Genomic DNA, 22047 nt, shown 5'->3' with positions numbered 1-22047 from the left:
TCCTAGTTCTTATGTTCCATAGATGAGAGAAATCATATGATAATTGTCTTTCTCTGCTTGACTTATTTCACTTAGCATTATCTCCTCCAGTGCCGTCCATGTTGCAGCAAATGTTGAGAATTCGTTCTTTCTGATAGCTGAGTAATATTCCATTGTATATATGGACCACAGCTTCTTAATCCAGTCATCTGTTGAAGGGCATCTCGGCTCCTTCCATGATTTGGCTATTGTGGACAATGCAGCTATGAACATTGGGGTGCATATGGCCCTTCTCTTTACTACGTCTGTATCTTTGGGGTAAACACCCAGTAGTGCAATGGCTGGGTCATAGGGTAGTTCAATTTTTAACTTTTTAAGGGACCTCCACACTGTTTTCCAGAGTGGCTGTACCAACTTGCATTCCCACCAACAATGTAGGAGGGATCCCCTTTCTCCACATCCTCTCCAACAATTGTTGTTTCTTGCCTTGTCTATCTTTGCCATTCTAACTGGCGTAAGGTGGTATCTCAGTGTGGTTATTGATTTGAATTCCCTGATGGCTAATGATTTTGAACATTTTTTCATGTGTCTATTAGCCATTTGTATGTCTTCACTGGAAAAGTGTCTGTTCATATCTTCTGCCCATTTTATGATTTGTTTATTTGTTTCTCGTGCATTGAGTTTGAGAAGTTCTTTGTAGATCTTGCATCTGTAGTGTCATTTGCAAATATCTTCTCCCATTCTGTGGGCTGCCTCTTAGTTTTTTGACTGTGCAAAAAGCTGTGCAGGAAAAAAAAGCTGTGCAGAAGCTTTTTATCTTCATGAAGTTCCACAAGTTCATTTTATCTTTTGTTTTCTCTTGCCTTTGGAGATGTGTCATGAAAAAAGTTGCTGTGGCTGATGTCAAAGAGGTTGCAGCCTATGTTCTCCTCTAGAATTTTGATGGATTCCTGTCTCACATTGAGGTCTTTCATCCATTTGGAGTTTATTTTTGTGTATGGTGTGAGAGAGTGGTCAAGTTTCATTCTTTTGCATGTAGCTGTCCAATTTTCCCAGCACCATTTATTGANATTATTGAAGAAACTCTTCTTTCCACTGGATGTTTTTTCCTGCTTTGTCAAAGATTAGTTGTCCAAAGAGCTGAGGGTCCATTTCTGGGTTCTCTATTCTGTTCCATTGGACTATGTGTCTGTTTGGTGTATATTTCTTAATAGTCTCTTATATCACAACAAAGTTATCAAAATCAGGAAACTTAACATTAATAAAGTACTATTAGTTAATCCCTAGTCAATATTTTCATTTTGTCAGTTTCCTAATTATATTCTTTGTAGCTTTTTTCCCCCTAGTCTACTCCAGTCCAGGATCACACCTTGAATACAGTTGTCACATATCCTTTAAACTAGGACAGTTTCTCAGTCTTTCCTTGTATTTGTTTACCTTGATATTTTTAAAGTATATAAACCCATTGCTTGATAAATTGTCTCCTATTTTGGGTTTGCCCAATTTTTTTTGTAACTAGATTCAGTTTATTTTTTTATTTTTTTGAGAGATAGAGAGTGAGAGCGAGAGAGAGAGAGCATGAGCAGGGTGAGGAGCAGAGGGAGAAGCAGACTCCCCGCTGAACAGGGAGCCTGATGCGCAGCTCAGTCCTGGAACTCTGGGACCGTGACCCAAGCCAAAGGCGGATGCTTAACCAGCTGAGCCACGCAGGCACCCCAGTTTATTAATTTTGATAGAAATCCCACTGAAGTGATGTGTCCTGCTCCAATGTATCTTTTTTTTTTTAATATTTTATTTATTTATTCATTCGACAGAGATAGAGACAGCCAGCAAGAGAGAGAACACAAGCAGGGGGAGTGGGAGAGGAAGAAGCAGGCTCACAGCGGAAGAGCCTGATGTGGGGCTCGATCCCATAACGCCGGGATCACGCCCTGAGCCAAAGGCAGACGCTTAACCACTGTGCCACCCAGGCACTCCTCTAATGTATCTTTTGAGGAGAATAGTAATACCACTTTGTCCCAGTGTTTGTGATAAAGTGTCGTGATTTGGTTAAGGTGGGATTTGCCAAGTTTTTCCACTTTCAAGTTAGTCTTTTCCCTTTGGAATTAATCTGTAGTTATATATTTCACATACTTTGAAACTGTAAATATCCTGTCCTCATCAAACATTCACCCACTAATTTTAGCACCCATTTTCTTAACTCCATAATTCCTTCTGCATTTAGTAGTTGGCACTCTACTGTAAGGAAGGATTTTCCATTCTGTTTATGTGTATTTATTAATATTTATATAGACACATAGATTCTTATTTTATTCAATGTGTTATAATCCATTATGGTCATCTATTTTGATGCTAGAGTGTTCCGGGTTTTGTCAGTGTTAGCTGTTGTGTTCCTTTAACACATGCCCATCATTCTTTAATGCACTTCCCCTTTTTTTGACATTAAAAGATGTTCTAAGCTCATCTGTATATTCCCTGCCCCAGCTCTAGATTCATCCATCTCTCCAAGGAGTCCTGGATTTAGAGTAATTTTTAGAAATCAAGATTTTTGGGGTGCTTGGGTGGCTCAGTTGGTTAAGCATCTGACTCTTTTTTCTTTTTTTTTTTAATAAGAATATTTTTTTATTATATTATGTTAGTCACCATACTAAGCGTCTGACTCTTGATTTTGGCTCAGGTCATGATCTCAGGGTCCTGGGATTGAGCCCCAGGTCAGACTCCCCACCCAACAGGGGGGCTCTGCTTGTCCCCCTCTCCCCTTATCCCTCCCCTCACTCACCCTCTCTCTCTCTTTAAAGAGAGTTCAGCTGACATCCTTGTCAACATTTAGTGTTGTCATTCTTTTTGATTTTAGCCTTTCTTTGGGGTATATAGTGGTATCTCACTGTGGTTTAATTTGCATTCCTCTTATGACTAGTGATATTTAGCAATATTTCATGTAGTCAGTAGCTAATTGTTTATCTTCCTTTGTGATGTTTATGTTTATTAAGTCTTTTTGCTTTTTTTTCTAAATTGGGTTGTTTGTATATTTTTATTATTGACTCCTAGGAGTTCGTCAATATTTTGAACAGAAGCCAGATATTTATTTTGTAAATATTTTCCCCCAGTCTTGCCTTAGCATTTTCCTAAAAGTGTTTTACTATTGATCTAATCTAATCTAGTCTTTTAAAAATTGTATTAAAATTACTGCTTTCTTTTTTTTTTGAAGATTTTATTTTATTTATGTGACAGAGAGACAGCCAGTGAGAGAGGGTACACAGCAGGGGAGTGGGAGAGGACGAAGCAGGCTCCCCGTGGAGGAGCCCGATGTGGGACTCGATCCTGGAACGCCGGGATCACGCCCTGAGCCGAAGGCAGACGCTTAAGGACTGCGCTACCCAGGCGCCCCATAAAGTTACTGCTTTCTTTATCCTAAGAAATCTTTACGTACGCCCAATGTCATAAAGCCATTCTCCTATGTTTTCTTTCAAAAGTCTTATAGTTTTAGGTTTTCTGTTAATGCTTTTATTTTATCTCAGAGTAATTTTTGTTCATAGTGTGAGGTAGCAATTTAAGTTTATGGGTTTTTTTCCATGTGAATATCTTATTGTTCCAGTAACATATGTTGGAAGGACTATCTATTCCTTCCCCAATGGATTGTTTTAGCACCATTGTCATAAATCAGTTGACCATACAAGTGTGGATTTATCTATGAATTCTGTTTAGTTATAGGTCTTTCCTTAGGTCACAACCAAGTAAATATTGAACTCAGATAGTTAAATCCTCCAGTTTTGTTCTTCTTTTGGTTATTTAGGTTCTTTGCATTTCCGTATAAATTTTAGAATCACCTTCTCGATTACTATTTTAAAAAAAAGTCTGCTAGGAATATCAACAGAATTGAGGAATATTTGTGATTACAATATTGAGAAATACCATATTGAGTCTTCCAACCCCTGAGCATGCTCTATCTTGCCATTTATTTAAGTGTTCTTTTTCTCGGTGGTGTCTGCTACATCTTTTGTTATATTTACTCCAAAGTATTTTATTGTTTTTGATCCTATGGTTAATGGATTTTTGAAAGTTTTGTTTTCCCATTGTTTGCTGCTATTATGTAGACATACCTTTGATATGACATTCATTTATGAACTTTTCTTTCTTTTTTATAATTTTTCTTTTTTTCTTTCTTTTCCTAGTGATTCCTTAGGATTTGCTACGTAAGCAGTCATGACATGTGCAGATAGAGATAGTCTTACTTTTTTATACTCTTTATGACCTTTCTTTCCTTTTGTTCTTTTTTTTTTTTTTGGCCTTATTATGGTGGCTAGGACTTCACTACAGGTAGAATGTTTTCATCACTGCGTATGAAGTTAGTTGTAAGTTTTTATGTAGTGGTCCTTAATCGGATTGAGGAAGTTCCTTTTTTAATTCTCAGTTTTGCTGAGAGTATTAATCATGGTAGGTGTTGAATTTTATCTTTTCTGCAATTTTTGATATGATTATGTGGAGTTCTTTAATCTATTAATGTGATAAATTTCATTAATTTTTCAAATGTGAAATCAAAATAAAAGCATAATTGTTATGTCTTTCTGATGAATTGACCGTTTTCTCATTAGGAAGTATTCCTCTTTATCTTTCATTATACTCCTTGACTTCAAGTCTGTTTTACCCAATATTAATATAACTACTCTTACTTTCTTTTTAGTGTTTTCATGTTTGTTTCTTTTAATTAATAGGTTCCTCTCTCTTTTTTTCCTTATAATTTTTTTGTAAGCAGCCCAGACTGTTGGTCCTGTAGAGTTTCCTATGGTCTGAATGTTGCTGATTACATCTTCATGGTGGTATTTGACATGTTTCTCTGTTGTCTGTCTATAAATTAATTAATAGTTAAATGTAGAGGCCATTTGCAGTCTTGTTCATTACATTTAGTAATCTTCATGTATAAAAGCTTTAAGTTGTTTAAGTAACAGGTAAGAAGTTAACCTGACCCCCAAAATGAAGTTAATTTGCTTTTGGGGGCACGTGGGTGGCTCAGTCGTTAAGCGTCTGCCTTCGGCTCAGGGCGTGATCCTGGCATTCTGGGATCGAGCCCCACGTCATGCTCCTCCAGTAGGAGCCTGCTTCTTCCTCTCCCACTCCCCCTGCTTGTGTTCCCTCTCTCGCTGACTGTCTCTCTGTCAAATAAATAAATAAAATCTTAAAAAAAAAATTTGGATGAAGAACTAACAGTTCACAATTAGCATGTCATGATTTGATTTTGTGTTCTTTTTATTTTTATTCAATATGTTTTTTTTTTAAGTTTGTTTGTTTGTTAAAGTAATCTTTACACCCAAGGTGGGGTGTGAACTCACGACCCTGAGATCAAGTGTCACGTTCTCTACTGACAGAGCCCAGCTCAGGCGCCCCTGTTTTCTGTTTTTATAAATATGTATTTTTTCTAAACTACTGTATATTCTAGTATCATTTTTTTCCCTGAATATTAAATCTTTGTCACAAATATTTTCAGTATTGGACCTTTACTGTATGAGTAGTCATTTTAATAAATAGTGTTCCAGCTGTCTGAAAAAGTCCAGTCTGCTTGCATTTTGTTTACTGGCAAAATTAGGGCAATTGCACTTAAAAAAAAAGAAAGAAAGAAAGAAAGAAAACAAAAGTCACTATCTTAGTTGTCAGTGTTGTCTTGTTTATTCTTTTTTTCTAATTTCTTTTTTATATGTGAAAAGTATTATCTTGCTCAGGGTTTTCAGATTTTCATTTTACTTGAAAAGTTAAGTAATTATTGAGTTGACCATAGGAATTGGAATGATTTTATTTAGTTAAGCAGTAGGGCACTTTTGGCACCATCCCTCCTGGTATGTCCAGGTTTGATGAAGTAGAAATCTCTGGGATTGCCTGGCAGGCTCAGTCTGAGGAGCATGTGACTCTTGATCTCAGGGTTGTGAGTTCAAGCCCCACCCTGGGTGTAGAGATTACTTAAATACATAAAAACTTTAAAAAAAAAAAAAGCAGAAATTTTTGTTATGTGGCACGTTTGCTGCATGTTCTCATCAGATGAATTTTAATTATGCTTTTTTCCCCTTCCTTTCTTCTCATGTCACAATATTCTGGTTTTACAAAGCCCTTTGAAGTAACTTGCATGTTGATAGGCAAGTCCTAGATTTAATTTTAAGGATACTTTTCTTAGCAGGGAGTGTCTTTATGTAAAATTGCTTTCTCAACAATACAAACTAAATATTCCCATCAGATTACTGATGTTGAAGACATTGGACCTTTATAAAACAGTCTGTACACACTCATGAAAGACATTAATATGGCAGAGCATATTTTTGTTTTCTCTGTTGATTGAAACATTTTATCTCTGTATGATAAACATTGCAGTGGCTTTTATAGGTGTCATTATTTTCCTTATAGAAAATAATAGGTCATTAAGACCAGTGAGGTTTTTTTTTCAGTTGACATTTGCCCACAGGTATTTCCAGAAATGAGGATTAAGTTTATTAACAAAGCCCCTTTAGGGGGCGCCACTAGGTTAAGCGTCTGCCTTTGGCTCAGGTCATGATCTGGAGAAGGAGCTGGGATTGGCCATGTCAGGCTCCCTGCTCAGTAAGGAGTCTGCTTCTGCCTCTCCTTCTGTTCTAAAGACCCTTTAGAATATGCAGCTTTTAAGAAAAATGTTTCTGAAAAATAATGGCAGATTTATTTGTTTCAGGTACGGAACAGTACAGCGAATACACAGGCTATGCTGAAACGTATCGTTGGGCCCGAAGCCATGAAGATGGGAGTGAAAGGTGAGTTCATTTCTGACTTGAGTATTGCATGACCTAAAGGTAAGGAATGTGGGCTTGACCTAGTACATTCTGTCTCCCATCTACTCTTACTTCAGAAATGTAGCTGCTGTTTCAAGTTCAGTATTACAGGTTCATTAGTAGTTAAACTAGTATTACCATCTCCATATACAAAAGGGAAGAACAGAGAAAAAAAGCCAAAAGTCTAAACCAAAAATAAGGGCGGAGCTCTTGTTCTTTACCTGTCAGCTACCAAATGTAAGTAGTTAGTGGAGGTTAACTTCCAAAGCCTAACTTATTTAATATAGGTTCTTATTAGAGCTTAAAACCTTTAACCAGCTTATTTATCCTTAATTTTTCTATGAGATTAAGTAGGTAGAGAAACATGTTGGGTCAGTTTGCCTAATGCCACAGGACGGTTAACAGCAGGACCTACAGTAAACTTTGCTGAAGTCTCCTATTTCTTACTGAAAAATACCTTTATACTTTGACATATTTGCTTCCTCATGAAATTGGTTTACCAGGGGTAAACTTTTATAGAAATGGTGCCTGAGTAATATTCCATTGTATATATCTACCACATCTTCTTTATCCATTTTTCAGTCGATGGACATTTGGGCTCTTTCCATAATTTCGTTATTTTTGGTAATGCTGCTATAAACATCAGGGTACACATATCCCTTCAAATCACTATTTCTGTATCCTTTGGGTAAATACCTAGTAGTGCAGTTGCTGGATCATAGGATAAAGAAGATGTGGCATGCATACACACACACACACATACATATACATAAACACACATATCTTGTATATATATTATGTATATAATTATATATATATGCACACATATATATAATGGAATATTACTGAGCCATAAAAACAAATGGAATCTTGACATTTGCAATGACATGGATGGAGCTGGAGAATATGATACTAAGTGAAATAAGTCAGTCAGAGAAAGACAAATACCATATGATTTCACTCATGTGGAATTTAAGAAACAAATGAACATGGGCAGGGAAGAGAGAGGCAAACCAGAAAACAGACTCTTTTTTTTTTAAGATTTTATTTATCTGTCAGAGAGAGAGCACAAACAGGGGGAGAGACGGCCAGAGGGAAAAGCAGACTCCCTGCTGAGCGGGGAGCCCGATGTGGGGCTGAATCCCAGGACCCTGAGATCATGACTTGAGCCGAAGGCAGAAACTTAACCAACTGAGCCACCCAGGCGTCCCAGAAAACAGACTCTTAAATGGAGCACAAACTGAGGGTTACTGGAGGGGAGGGAGAGGGGTAGGTTAAGCAGGTGATGGGGATTAAGGAGTGCACTTGTTGTGATGAGCACAGGGTGTATGTAAGAAATGAATCACAATTCTACACCTGAAGCTAATATTACACTGTATATTAACTAACAAATTTAAATTAAAATTTGGAGAAAGAAAAAAACAAAGAAGTTATGCCTGAAAGCACTTTGTGTGTGTGTGTGTGTGTGTGCGCGTGTGCGCGCGCACGCACGCGTTAATGAAAAAGAGCCATTGTGTTAGAATCAGCTATTGCCCATCTCTCCATGCAAACTTATTCTTTGTAATATCTCAAGTCCAGCCCCTGGCCTCTTTCCTTATGTTTTGATTAAAATATTTGGTTGCAACAATTACCTGTGTGGATATTTAATTCCTGATAATTATTTACAAACTAACATGAAGGTTTCTGTTGCCTTTCTTCAGTGTGAAAAGTTGCTTGGCATGTCAATTTATGCAAGTCTGTAAAGGGAATATTGGAATATTTGGAATTTCACCTTTCCAATTCATCTCACCCAGTCCTTCCTATTTCCACAGGCAATGTGTTACTGTCTGCTTTACTCTTTGTCTTTTTCAAAAATAGTTTCGCACCATCAGCAATTGAGCACAGTAGGTAGAATGTTGTACTGAATCATGACATGTTTTACTGAATCATGACATGTTTTTTGGAACACTTGTTGGGATTATGTTTTGGATGATAGATGGTGATATTATAAACCCAAGACCCAAAGAGCAGGTCTTTCAAAGCAAAGGAAGAATGAGCATTTTTTTTTTTTTTTTGGCTTTTGTCAAGATACAAATGCCATGTCTTTAGTATTAGAGGAAAACCAAGAACGAAGTTCCTTTTGTTTGCCCCCAAATCCTTTAACTTCTGAGACTCACTGTAAATGATGTATCTATTTACACTATATCATATTTGTCATCCCTTGATAATTTTTCATTTTACTGCCATAACGTGTATGCCTTGAAATCTAAAAATGTTTTCTGCCCCCTTGTTTTGCTGAGACCTGTAGCTACTGGTTTGTTGGTTTGTTCCTAATATTTTAACCCTGTCAAAGTCTCAGAAACCCCACCTCACAAGGGTTATATTTTGTGAGTGTCTTTCCCCAGTCATCATCTTCCCCCTTCTGTCCTGCCCCAGGGATGCCTGGCAGCGGCGTGGCACTGAAATCGTCGCCATCGATGCCCTTCACTTCAGACGCTACCTCGACCAGTTTGTGCCTGAGAAAATCAGACGCGAGCTTAACAAGGCCAGTAACCTCATTTCTTAGTTCATCTGGCAGCTGTCATCTATTTACTGCCATTTTATTAATGCTGAAATTAATGCTTTCTGGTAATTCTTGCAATGTCAGTATGTCTGCCCACAGCTCTCCTGATTTAATGGGTCTGTCAGCTTGTACAAGATGTACTTTCCATTTCGTAATTGCTTGATTACTGATGCCAGATAGACTGTTGGCTTGATATTAAGCCCCACACATGCATTTAGCTCATCAAGTACTTTTACTTGCTTTGGAACATTATTATGGTAAAACCGTATAGAAATGAATAAGCACTAAAAAATTTTTTCACGCCTGTCAATGACGTCTCTACAAGGTATGCCATCAGGGTTAATACAGATAAACCATAAAAGTTAAGTTCTATTATAGGTGAGAATCACATGTTAATTGTTTTTGATTAGGTAATTTAACATATTTATGATGGAATCTGTGATTTTCTGCGATGCTTAGTGCTGTCTGCTATAATCATTTTTCTAATTGTATTACAGAAATATGAAAATGAGCCATACCTATTGTTCAGATTTTCACTACTGTTAACCATAATAAGTAAACTCTTATCATACAGTAGAGTGCTGATTGTATTCTTTAAATTTAGGGCTTTACCAAAATAGTTGATAATTTCTTCAGATCTTTTACAGCCAGGAAGAGTGACCCAATCCTGAAAACCATTGTTTAATTCACATGACTCATGTTTGATATAAGATTGTTTATTAAGATAATTGCATGGCTACATGTGTGCAAATCCCTACATAGACTTTTGATAATGACAGCAGACTGGGTGTACCATTGCAAGGATATTGGGAGCTCCCTTGGATGGGCACATCTGACATTAGGTATATCATGCTTAGCTTCCCCCTGGTCTTACCACAGAAATGGTCTCTCTTGTGGTGCTCTCGTGGTGCTCTGCATGTCTAGAACAAACACCTTGCCTTTCATATAGGTAGTAAAATAAACGACCAAATAATCCAGAGAGGCTTTTACTATTCTTACAACTTGGTATGTATTTTGAGTATAATTATATATCTTATCTTATATTCTGATCTACTTGAGAATCTAATTGTTGAATGTTTTCTTATACATATCTATTAGATTATTTTAATTATTTTAATGTTTAGAGTTCTCAAAGGGGTCTCTTAAAAATTTTGAAGAGTAAATGCACTATTTTCCAAAGTTGAACTTATATAACAGATATCGCTTATATATATTTTTAAGTAATTCCTCAGAAAAGCGATGCATAAAGACTGTTCCTTGGTATATGAACAGGTACAATTTCTCTCTTTTACCTGACTTTGTAAATCAGAGATTCTTTAACAAAGAATATCTTTTATTATATTAGATACGTTTTAAACGTAAGCCTTTCCCTGTTCCAAGCTCTTTTTTTTTTTTTAAAGATTTTATTTATTTATTTGACAGAGAGAGAGAGATAGCCAGCGAGAGAGGGAACTCAAGCAGGGGGAGTGGGAGAGGAAGAAGCAGGCTCCCAGCGGAGAATCCTGATGTGGGGCTCTATCCCAGAATGCCGGGATCACGCCCTGAGCCGAAGGCAGACGCTTAACGACTGCACCACCCAGGTGCCCCACCTCTCCCAAACTCTTACCTTGAAGCAATTATATCCAAGTACATGATGTTTTTATTGTATAGCATATCAAGTAGAATGAGATTTATCTTTAGATTTTCATCGGATGTTCTTTCTTTATTAAACACATTATATGAATTTGTCACGTGGGCATGGTCATTGATACTAAAAGACATTTATATAAGCAGTAGGTAGTTTGGAGAAAATTATATGAAAAGGAAATGTGTTTAATCATAATCGTACAGTAACACAAATTTAAAGCTTCTTTTTCTTATGGATAAAATTTATATTCCCATAAATACTTTTCTGTAGGAGCTAGATCATTCAATTTTAGAAATTATCTGCAAATATGATCTTTTTAAATGATAACCCTGGGCATAAATAAATCTTTTCTTTTTTAAACTGCCCATAGTCTATTGATGTTCTCTACATTTACTGATACAGCACTAACCTCAGTTTACCTATCCTCAAAGACACCAGAAATTTTAAAGGTGTGAAACCTTGGTACATGTAAATAGGTTGTAAGGATTGGAAAACATTTATTTGTAGAATGTAGAGTCCTTAGGAAACACACTTTATACAGAAAGAACGAGTCTTTAAATAACAACAGATGAAGTTTTATTTCATTCAAGTCAGTCAGTGCCAAGCACACTGCCTTGCTTATGAAAACTTCTCTAAAATATTTGTTAAATGCATTAGTTGGTGATTAATTAAACTTCTTAGGTATTACTAACACAGTTTTTTTAAGATAAACTTTTTATATATGCATTATCTTAAATCACTTAAAATGTTACAAATTTATAGGTATTTCCCAAATATTCTCTAAGTGCTAGATAAAGCCCGGTAAGTCCAGTGTTGATTCAAGTATGGAATAGATGAAACCATATGAAGCAGATGGATTGATAGTTATGTCCTTCTCTGTTTCAACCTGCCATCATTTATGTTAATATGCAATTAAATCTAATTTATAGTTCATAAGAGATTCTTTTCTGTCAAATGCAGATAGAAGTTTTTTTAAATTATGTAAGTAACAATAGTAAAAGAAGAGCTAACATTAATTGATTGCTTATGATATGCTAGGCACTGTACTTAGCACTTTAAATGCAATGTCTGATTTAATCAGAACCACCCAGGGAGATGTAGATAGTCTTCTTGTCTGCAATTTGGAGATCATGAACCAAGCTTGAGGAAGTTAAATAACTTGCCCCATGTCACACAGATGGGCAGTGAAGAAGTCAGGACTTGAATCCAGGTTCCCCTGACTTCAAATCACTTTTTAAAAATGTAACTTCTCCCACATAGATATTACTATAACTAGGTCTGTCTTTCCAGACTTTTTACCTGTTTCAGTCTTAAATCATTAAGAATATTCCCTGCATTTTCTTAACAGTCTCCTATAAGCATATAGGCTTTGGTTACCTCTTCTCCTTTCATCATAATCCTATACTGTGAGCAAGTCTCCAGTTGATTGCTTTTCTCAATATCCTTTTTTGTTTGATAAACTTTTTAAAGGAAATTTGAGGGCTTTTCCCCAGGCTATTTATTCAATTCCCATAAGACAAGGAAATACCACAGGTGTAGAGTAGACCATCAACACGTGGGCTAACATTGAGAAAGTACCTGGTTCATGGCCTGGCACTATGGGAAGGTACTTGATAAATATATCTTCTTTCCTTCACTGATAAATTCTAAAACATTTGATCTTTAGCTGAGAATTAGTTTTCTAATTCTTTCATTGATAAAGAAGAAAGCAATAAATGATTTTGTTAAATGTCATTGACAACTTAGAGAACTAATCCAAATTGGGCCTTCTAAATAAAAGCATTCCATCATTTACTGGTTACATTTACCTATTAAAATAGAGTATGAATTTTAGTACAGCAACAGGGAGCTTTATATAAACTGACAGCACAACTTGGAGAGAATTTAAGTTAAATATTTACAACTCGCTGTTTTGTAAACGTAGGTTTAAAGCAGAAGTCTATATATTAAAATGCTTTAGAGATGACTTATACAATTCTACTCTTCTATGCCAGAGAGAAAGTGAGTAGGAATAGAAAAACTCATTTTTTCTAGGAAGTAATAGAGCATAAGACCAGTTTTCACCATCAGAATTCAAAATGGATCTCTGAACTCTAGGGGCTTGTTTGCTACTTTTAGGTATTAGTCATCAGATGATAATTGAAAGGGCAATCCCACAAAGTGTTTTATCCCCTCTGGAAGCAGTCTGCTCCATCAAGGCTCCACCTGTCCTATTGGACCCACATAGTGACCTACAAACAGAGTTGGTTTTTAAAAGGAAGAATCTGTCTCCTTTTATCTAACTGGTATTGTGAAGCAATGTTTAATCCTATGAGAGATCAGCTGGGTGACATTCTAGAGGAGAATTATTCTTGTAGTTGGAAAGATTTATGACTCCAGCTTGCAAAAGTTGCAAATGGCTCAGCAACGAAAGAAAGAAATCATCTGTGAAAAGTTGTATTTAGCCATGTTAGGCTCATTCAAGTAAGATTAAGTAATGAATATATTTTATAGAGGCTTCTGGATCAGAAGTTGAATAAAGCAAACTGACCACCCCAACAGGAACACCACCATTTACCCTTTTAAATTGATTTCTTCATTTTTTTGGTATTACCCATCAACAAATTTGGAAAGTGGTGGTTCTTAAACCAGAGCTTGATTAACAAAACCATTCAATACTAGCTGCTGGTATTTCTAAGGAGTTCAACATGTAGGGTAGCTGATATTGCTCAGTTAGTTGGGAGAGTGTTAGAATGGAGGAGTAGTTCAATATCTGATCATTTATATTTTCTTAAAGTACAGTTGAGCTTGAACAACTTGGAGATTAGGGACGCCAACCCTCTGCACAGTCAAAAATCTACGTATAACTTTGAACTCCCCCAGAACTTAACTATTAATAGCCTCCTATTGACTGGAAGCCTTACTGACAACATAAACAGTTGATTAACACATAGTTTGTATGTTATATGTATTATATACTATATTGTTAAAGTAAGCTAAAGAAAATGTTATTAAGAAAAGCATAAGGAAGAGAAAAATACATTTACAGTACTATGCTATATTTATCGAAAAAAACCCTGCATATAAGTGGACCACCCAGTTCAAACCCATCTTGTTCAAGTGTCAACTATATGTGTCACTTTACTTTTCAGGAATATTAGCCCAAAACGTGTCATTTTTAGTGAATTTTTCCTTCAGTCTCTTAATATATAGATTCAGAATAGCAATAGATATACCTAATCCAATCTTTGATTTCACACACGAGGAAACTAAGGTCTGCATAATTCTTTCATTTTATATAGCATTTTAAACAAAGCAAAATCAATTTACGGATGTTACAATTATTTTAAAGAGAAAAAAGTCATTCGTGATCCTACCTTTCAAATAGTTGTTTTCATTTTTATAGGTCTTTCCACATGAATATTTAGTTTCATAAAAATGTGTTCAAAAGTTACCTATAACTTTGTATTTAACCTACTTAACAATATATTGTAAATGTTTTTCATACTTTCTAATATCTTCATAATATGCTTAATGTCCATAAAACTGGTTGGATTAGCGTACTATAATTAAACTACTATTTTTGAACAATTAGGTGGTCCTAAGTATCTCTCATCATACATAATGTAGTAATAAACCTCTTTGTTAATCAAATAACAAAAGAAATTTGCAAAATTGTTATTAATCTAAGGATAATATTTTTTTTTAAGTAGGCTCCACGCCCAACATGGGGCTTGAACTCATAACCCTGAGATCAGGAGTCACATGCTCTATCAACTGAGCCAGCCAGGTGCCCCTCTAAGGATATTTTAAGACTTGATTAATATTATTTTATTCTCTTCCAAAAGATTCTTTTTAAAAAACATTTATTTATTTTAGAGAGCACTGGGGGAGGGACAGAGGAAGGAAATCCTCAAGCAGACCCCCTGCTGAGTGCGTAGCCCTACCCAGGGCTAGATCCCAGGACCCTGAAATCATGACCTGAGCTGAAATCAAGAGCTGGTCAGTCAACTGACTGAGCCACCCAGGTGCCCATTTTCCAAAAGAGTCTTAAGGATTTTTTTATATTATGATTGTTTTTAAGTCTAAGATCTCAGGAAATCAATATTGGTACCAACTGTGTATAAGTTAGACAAGTGGTGGTAGATTATCTTCAAATAAGCATCTCTTTAAGAACAATAATTGTTAAATTATTAATCTAGCAAACAATGTAATGTGTTTACATTAAAATGAAAGACATAGTTCAATTATATCTACTTGGGCCTGCTAAACTTATGTTGAAGCCTGAGTTCTTATTTCAGCGTGCATGTGTTCATGTATGTCTTTGCCTAGGTGTTTGTGACCAACTATTCCCCTGAGTACCATCTATTTCCCGGGTCCAGTTCTAGGCCTGTAGGTTTTTACAACTGTTTTCTTTGTTTTATTTTTCACTTTATTCCATCCTACATTTCTGTCTTTATCTCATCACTTCCCAGCTGGGCTCTAGTTTTTAACTCTAGATACCAGTGTTTCTTCCTGTCTCTTGCTTTTCAAATCTCTCCTTTGGAACCTTCAAGACTCCAAAATTATCTTTATCTTCCCTTTCTTCTTCCCTTCCCATCAAAATTCATTCTGAGATATAAGTGTTCACTGGTATCCTCTACTTACTGTCCTAAGGTGTGACTGCTTTGTCTTTTTCTCTTTAAAGTTGTTTATTAGTAAAAATAAATAGCTCTGTCATTGGTGAATGTCATGTCAGGATGTGACTGTAGAGTTCGAGCTGGCTTTCTTTTTATTCTTACTGCTCTGATTAATCTCCTCAAGTGCTGTCTAGCTGTGGGTGTGGAAAAAAAAATGTATTTGTTGCCAGCATGGAGCTCTTGAGAACTCCTAGTACCTTTCCCTATGAAGTAAGAACTTGGCAGTGCTTTTGAGGTCTCTATCCTCATCTGATCTTTATTTGTTACTAAAGGGTCTCATTACTGTTGTAAAAGGAAATGATTCCCTGATTAGTGACCCTGCTCTGGTCTCTAGCATTTGAGGGATCGCTCTTCTTACTGCAGAAGGGAGAAGCATAGGTTGTCCGTCTAAAGGGGACTCAGAGGAGTTTGCTGCCTGTATCTTATTTCTGACTATAGAAATGCTTGATTTAAACAGAATAAAAGAATTTTGTATTTAATCATTATAAACAGTTATTTTTTTATACCTAATTACTTTTGTAGTTGTTTTATATCATTTAATTTCTGGTTAACTTTTTAAAGTTTTGATTTGTTTCTATCAAAACACCAAATGCAGGTTAATGTCAGTTTTATAGTCTGTTTTTTGTTATGGCCATTTTTCAAAGTATTTGTGGAGGATTTTTGTTTTGTTTTTTAATACAGTTGATTAGCACTTTATTTTAGATTTGTCTCCTAATAATATAAATATTTCATATTCTCTGTTGTTAGGCTCTAGTTTCACCAAGCTATGTTTGCTCATTAAATATGAGTCAGCCCAGATATAGAGATGGCAGTAGGAAGAGACTAAAGCCATTCTGACAGTATAAAAGAGAGGCAGCCCCAACAGGAGGCTAAGAAATCATCTTCTTCATCCAGTCCTGTTAAGGAGAATTTGACAGAAAACCAAGTGGCAAAGTTATGTCTATTCTGACCGAGTTTGTTCTCCCCTTGGTGGCAGAAAGACAGAGACTCTATGTCTTTTAAGAACCTGCTCAAAAAAAATTGACTCTTTGATATTTTTGATCTGAAAGAGATTTTCAGAAGCTCCATGCATCTGATTACACAGGTAATTTGTGAGTTCTAGTGTAAGCTCTGTACCACAGCGTTGAATAATGATCTGGTACCAACTTATAATTAATATCTGTCAGGATTTATAGCCTAGGAGGGGGTGGAAGGAATAGCCTTGTTAATCTATCCAGACAGTGTGTAAAATAAATTTTTATACCTTTGTGGAAACTTCAGAGAGCAATTTACTATATTCTATGTGTGGGTTTCATAGAAGCATCTTTCTTTATCCTTGGTTTTTCTCTGGGAACATTTGTCACACATCATTCTTTTTAGTTTATTTACTATTATACATAAGCTGTATTTTAGGCTTTGTTTGGTACCAGGAGAGATTTGCTTTGCTCTATTATATTAAACTTTTTAATATAGTCTGGTAGTTTCAGAAAACTAAGAACCCTTAGGAGGCAGAAAAACCAACTGGGCTGACAGCAAAGAATGGAAAACAAACTCTGGGACCTTAAACTGCAGTCTTCTCATATATAAAATTAGCTGTTTCTCTAATTAATACTTAGCCAGCATCCTCAGGATATATTGTATTTTTCTCAGGTGACTACCAAATTTTAAAATATTCTGGCTTAAAACAGAGCTGTGAAACCAGAGAATCTTAGAGCTGGAGGGGATCTTAAAGGTTATTTTATAACCAGGTATGGGAATCCCTTTTATATGTATAGTTGTTTGTTCATTATCAAGCATTTCAGTGGCAGGAAGCACATTTTAAAAGCTAATCACAGTTATTAATCTAGTCCCAATAATTCAGAGAGTGAGCACAGAGGAAGCATAATGGGAAAAAATGGTGATCAGAAGCCTTCAAATAAAGCAATGTGTTAAGTGCCTTTCCTTCCTTTAGTTCCTGGTAGTTTATAATTGTGATCCCATCAGTTCTTAAGATCTCTCTTATATTTCCATTCGTATTTGTTTGAATCGGATAAAGAAACTGAGACCCATATTGGTTTAAAGGCTTTGATTTGTCTAACATCAAAACAAATAAATACTAGAATTGATCATTTCTTACTCTCTTGTGTAATCCCAGGATTTTCTGCTTTTCCCTCTACTTTGGCCCCGAAAGGAAGAAAGAAAGAAAAAGAAAGAAAGGAAGAGAATATAAGCTTGATAATAGCTACTGATCCTAGTACATCAGTCAGAAATACTGTTAGTGTCTAGTCACTCACATGTTGTGATGTTTCTTTCATCCTGCAGGCTTACTGTGGATTTCTCCGTCCTGGAGTTTCTTCAGAGAATCTTTCTGCAGTGGCCACAGGAAATTGGGGTTGTGGTGCCTTTGGTGGTGATGCTAGATTAAAAGGTGAGTAAATAAGTTGTTGTAAGAAGGATAATAGCATTCTGACTAGGGAGAAAAGTTAGTCCTTCAAACTTGGATTTCTAATGTTCTATTGTAATAAGAGACCCACAAAGATCAAAGAGAAGAGAAAAACAATATTTGACACTATCCTCTTTTTTCATATCGTGTTTAAGGGAATTCTTATTTTTATTTACTATTTTCCTTCAGAGGTCACTTATCTCTTTGATCTACCAGACACAGTATTTAGTTGAATAGAGATATGGAAGAGTACAAAATGACTATGAAGTTTCAAACCAAAGCACCCATTAAGCACCTTCCTTGGCAGAAGTGATTTTGATGGACAGAACTTTTTTTTTTTTTTTTTTTTTTTTTAAGATTTTGTTTATTTGACAGAGAGAGACACAGCGAGATAGGGAATACAAGCAGGGGGAGTCGGAGAGGGAGAAGCAGGCTTCCTGCTGAGCAGGGAGCCCGATGCGGGGCTTGATCCCAGGACCCTTGGATCATGACCTGAGCCAAAGGCAGTCGCTTAACAACTGAGCCAACCAGGCGCCCCCAGAACTATTTTGTTGACTCATGCATTCACCAAACTTGTGAGGTATCTGCCATGTTTTAGGCACTGTGGTAGACTCTGAGAACACAGAGGTGAATAAGATGTGGTCCTTGCTTTGGTCCAGCGTATGAGAGAGAGGCATAGACAAATGAAGTATAGTAGTGAGTAGAGGTACACAAATGTGGAAGTATAGCTTGGGAGAGCTGCGTGAATAACATTTTTGAGGAGCCATTTGGGTACCCAAGAAGGATAAACATTTCTTATGGTAGAAAAATCACAAAATCTGATCAACAAAACTATTGGCCATTTACCAATTTATGACATTTTCTTTACTCTCAAAAGTGTTAGTTATAGAAAATAGTATTATATCATTACTTAGGAAGGTTACTATTCTATGTCATCCTGACTGGTCTGACGCCAGCTAGGTGTGCTGCAATATAATCCTGCCATTAACTACCCAGAGTTAGTACAAATCCCACAGGTTAAGGGCAGAGTCCTCCGTAAGACCACCCCTCCTTCAAACTCCAGCTGCAAGTCTGGGGTGGGGTGTCCCCAGGCCACCTATACCTCTGACCAATTGCCTACCAATCTAGGAGGTTCTCACAACCCCCTTCAAGTTTGATAATTCACTGGAATGACTCAGAGAGCTCAAGAAGGTGCTACTACAGTTTTATTCTAAAGGATATACAGAGGGTGAGTGAGATCTGGGAGGGAATACAGAACTTCCATGCCTTCTCCCTGTGGTGTCAGGACACATCACTGTCCTCACACATCAACATGTTTGCCAACCTGGAGGCTTCACTGACCTTTGATGTCCAGAGTTTTTATTGGGGCTTCATTATGTAGGCATCGTTGATTAAATCATTGGCCACATCATTGAACTCAGTTTCAGCCCTCCTTCTATTCCCTGGAGGTCAGTGGCTGAAAATCCCAATCTTGTAGCTATCTCAGGGCCCTCCTTAGCATAACAAAGACAGTATCACTCAGGAAATTCCAAGGGTTTTTGAAATTCTTTGTTATACTGCAGTTATTAAAGTAATAAGAAAACAAAGCAAACATAAAACAACCAGCTGGACTTGATAGACAAACTATGGGTAAAATCTTGTTTCTGGGAACTAAACAATTGAGTCTGTTATAATTTATGAGTGTTATTTTTGTAAAAGTGACACATTTATTATTTTTTTAATCCAGAAAAATATTATGAAGTATGTAAAAATCATCAGAATTCATTGTTAGCATTTTGGTGACCATCCTTTCAGAAGACATTCCTATGTAACAATTTGTGTAACCATTTGACATTAATAACATGACACCATATTGTCTGTGTTTTAACCTCTTTTTGATAACCCTACAGTCTCATGGATGGCTTTCAACACCAACAAATGTAAATGTACTGTCAACATTTTTAATAGCTACATGGCATTCTGTTGTATGTACCTCTCTGTACCATAATTTATTTCACTGGTTCCCCCATTTATAGACAGTTGGTTTATTTTCTTTATCTTATATTACAAGCAGTACTGCGGTATATAAATATATGTTATATATCATTATTTTCATAGGGTTAATTCCTAGAAGTGAGTGAGATTAATGACTCAAAGGACATACATACTTTATATTTTGATACTTGTTGCAAACTGTCCTTCTGAAAGGCTGTATCAATTTATACTGTCTTCCTTGCATAAGAAACCTTAACAACAGCTTTTGTCAATTTTTAAAATTTCTCTGAGGTTTAACATTTTTTATATGTTTATTGTCCATTTTTATTTGCCTTGTGAATTGCTTTTTCACTCTTCTGTCCATTTGGCTCTTTGGGAATAATTTTGACTTTTCATTGACTATTACTCTTTGTATATTAAGAAATGTTAATTATTTGTCATGTTGCAGGTATTTTTCTCAGCTTTTTCATTTATTTCAGCCTATTACGTTGTTGTCATATGTAGTTAATTTTTATGTGTTCACATATTTGTGGCATGCTTAGAAAAATCTTTTCTATTCCTTCATTCTAAAGATTTTCTCACCCACATCTTTTTCATATTCAGAAACAAAAACTGCGTGTTATTATTTTCAGTGTTTTAAAAATCTATAGAAGAAAGAATTTCTGGGTTTTATGAAATTCTTTATCATCCTCGATTTGTTTGAAGAAACCTGTTTTTCACTCTTGGCTTATTGATCTTATGACAGATACTTTTTTTCTGTTTTTCTTTTAAGTAAAATGAATGAGTAGATTCATATCATCAATCCAAAAAACCAGGTCTGCCATAAGCCTTGGTCATTTGTGCTGGACAATTTGAGAAGCTTTATAAATGTGTTCATTTCCTTTCTTTTCCTTACGGCATAAAAATCTTTTTCTCAGATTATAGTTTTGTTTCCTCTGGTGACTATCAAGCATAGTATTCAAAGATTTTCATTATGTAGTTCATTTTTTCAATTATTGAGATTTAAACTTTAGAGTGACTTTTTGACAACTCCCTCCTCTTCATTAATTTGAATAATCATTAAAGATTGGTGTAGTTATCTATCCTTTAGTGGGGAATTATTTACTAATACTGATTTTGAAAAGAAAGATATTGTGGTACATCTATGTAATGAAATATTATGCAGACATTATAACTATTGCGGAAATACAACTGCTAACATGGAAGGATGTTTTTGGAATACTGCCAGATGGGGGGAAATGCATAGTATATGCATGGTAAACCATTTAAAAAATTAAATTATGAATATAAAATAATCACAAATTTGAGATTCTCTATATTTATCCATTTATGTGTAAAGATTATGGTTGTCTCTAGGTGAGTGATACAGATGATTTTTTTAAATTTGTATTTTTCTGTTGTAAACATATATTGTTTTTGTAACAGAGTCTTATCAAAAAATTTTCTGACAACATGGGTAGACGTTGAGGGAAGTGAAATGAGTGAGGCACTTATGTGTGGAATGTTAAAAAAAAAGAAAAAAGAAAAACAAAAACTAGCTCATAGATATAGAGAACAGGTTTCCAGAGGTGGGGTGTGGGGGTGGGTGAAATGGGTGAAGGGAGTCAGAATGTACAAACTTCCAGTTATAAAATGAATAAGTAATGGGGATGTAATGTATAACATGGTGACTATAGTTAATAACTGTATTGCATACTGGAAAGTTGCTAAAAGAGTAGATCTTGAAAGTTCTCATCACAAGAAAAAATTTTGTAACTATGTGTGGTGATAGGTGTTAACTGTACTTTTTGTGGTGATCATCTCTCAATATATACAAATGCCAAATCATCATATTCTATACCTGTAAGCTAATATAATTTTGTATGTCAATTAGATCTCAATTTAAAAAAGTCAGCCATCAGGACAGTATAAGTTCCTCTTTTATAAGCTCACCTTCTTTCTCATTAGTCACACAGACATGGTAAAGGGGACATTTAAATTCTAGGTGAATCTCCTAGAGAAGAGAGTATGAAGAAAAAGATGTTTGCTAATGACCCAGTATTAAGGATATAAAGCAGATGCATAGGAAAGAATCAAGAGGCCAG

At 35.7% G+C, this 22047-nt stretch overlaps 1 protein-coding gene across 6 annotated transcripts in view; it reads left to right on the top strand.

Moving 5' to 3' along the window:
- Positions 1 to 22047, top strand: part of PARG (poly(ADP-ribose) glycohydrolase) — a 123639-nt gene that overhangs the window by 87601 nt on the left and 13991 nt on the right. For all 6 annotated transcript variants that reach the window (XM_034662858.1, XM_019806991.2, XM_034662857.1 and 3 more), the window contains 3 exons: positions 6665 to 6743; positions 9177 to 9285; positions 17869 to 17974. In XM_034662858.1, coding sequence (XP_034518749.1) covers positions 6665 to 6743; positions 9177 to 9285; positions 17869 to 17974 — 294 coding nt within the window. The remainder of the gene's footprint in view (positions 1 to 6664; positions 6744 to 9176; positions 9286 to 17868; positions 17975 to 22047) is intronic.

This window comes from Ailuropoda melanoleuca, chromosome 6, assembly GCF_002007445.2.
Source record: "Ailuropoda melanoleuca isolate Jingjing chromosome 6, ASM200744v2, whole genome shotgun sequence".
Classification (NCBI taxonomy): Eukaryota; Metazoa; Chordata; class Mammalia; order Carnivora; family Ursidae; genus Ailuropoda; species Ailuropoda melanoleuca.
The sequence above is the reverse complement of the archived record's forward strand: the minus strand, read 5'-3'. Positions and strand labels throughout refer to the sequence as shown.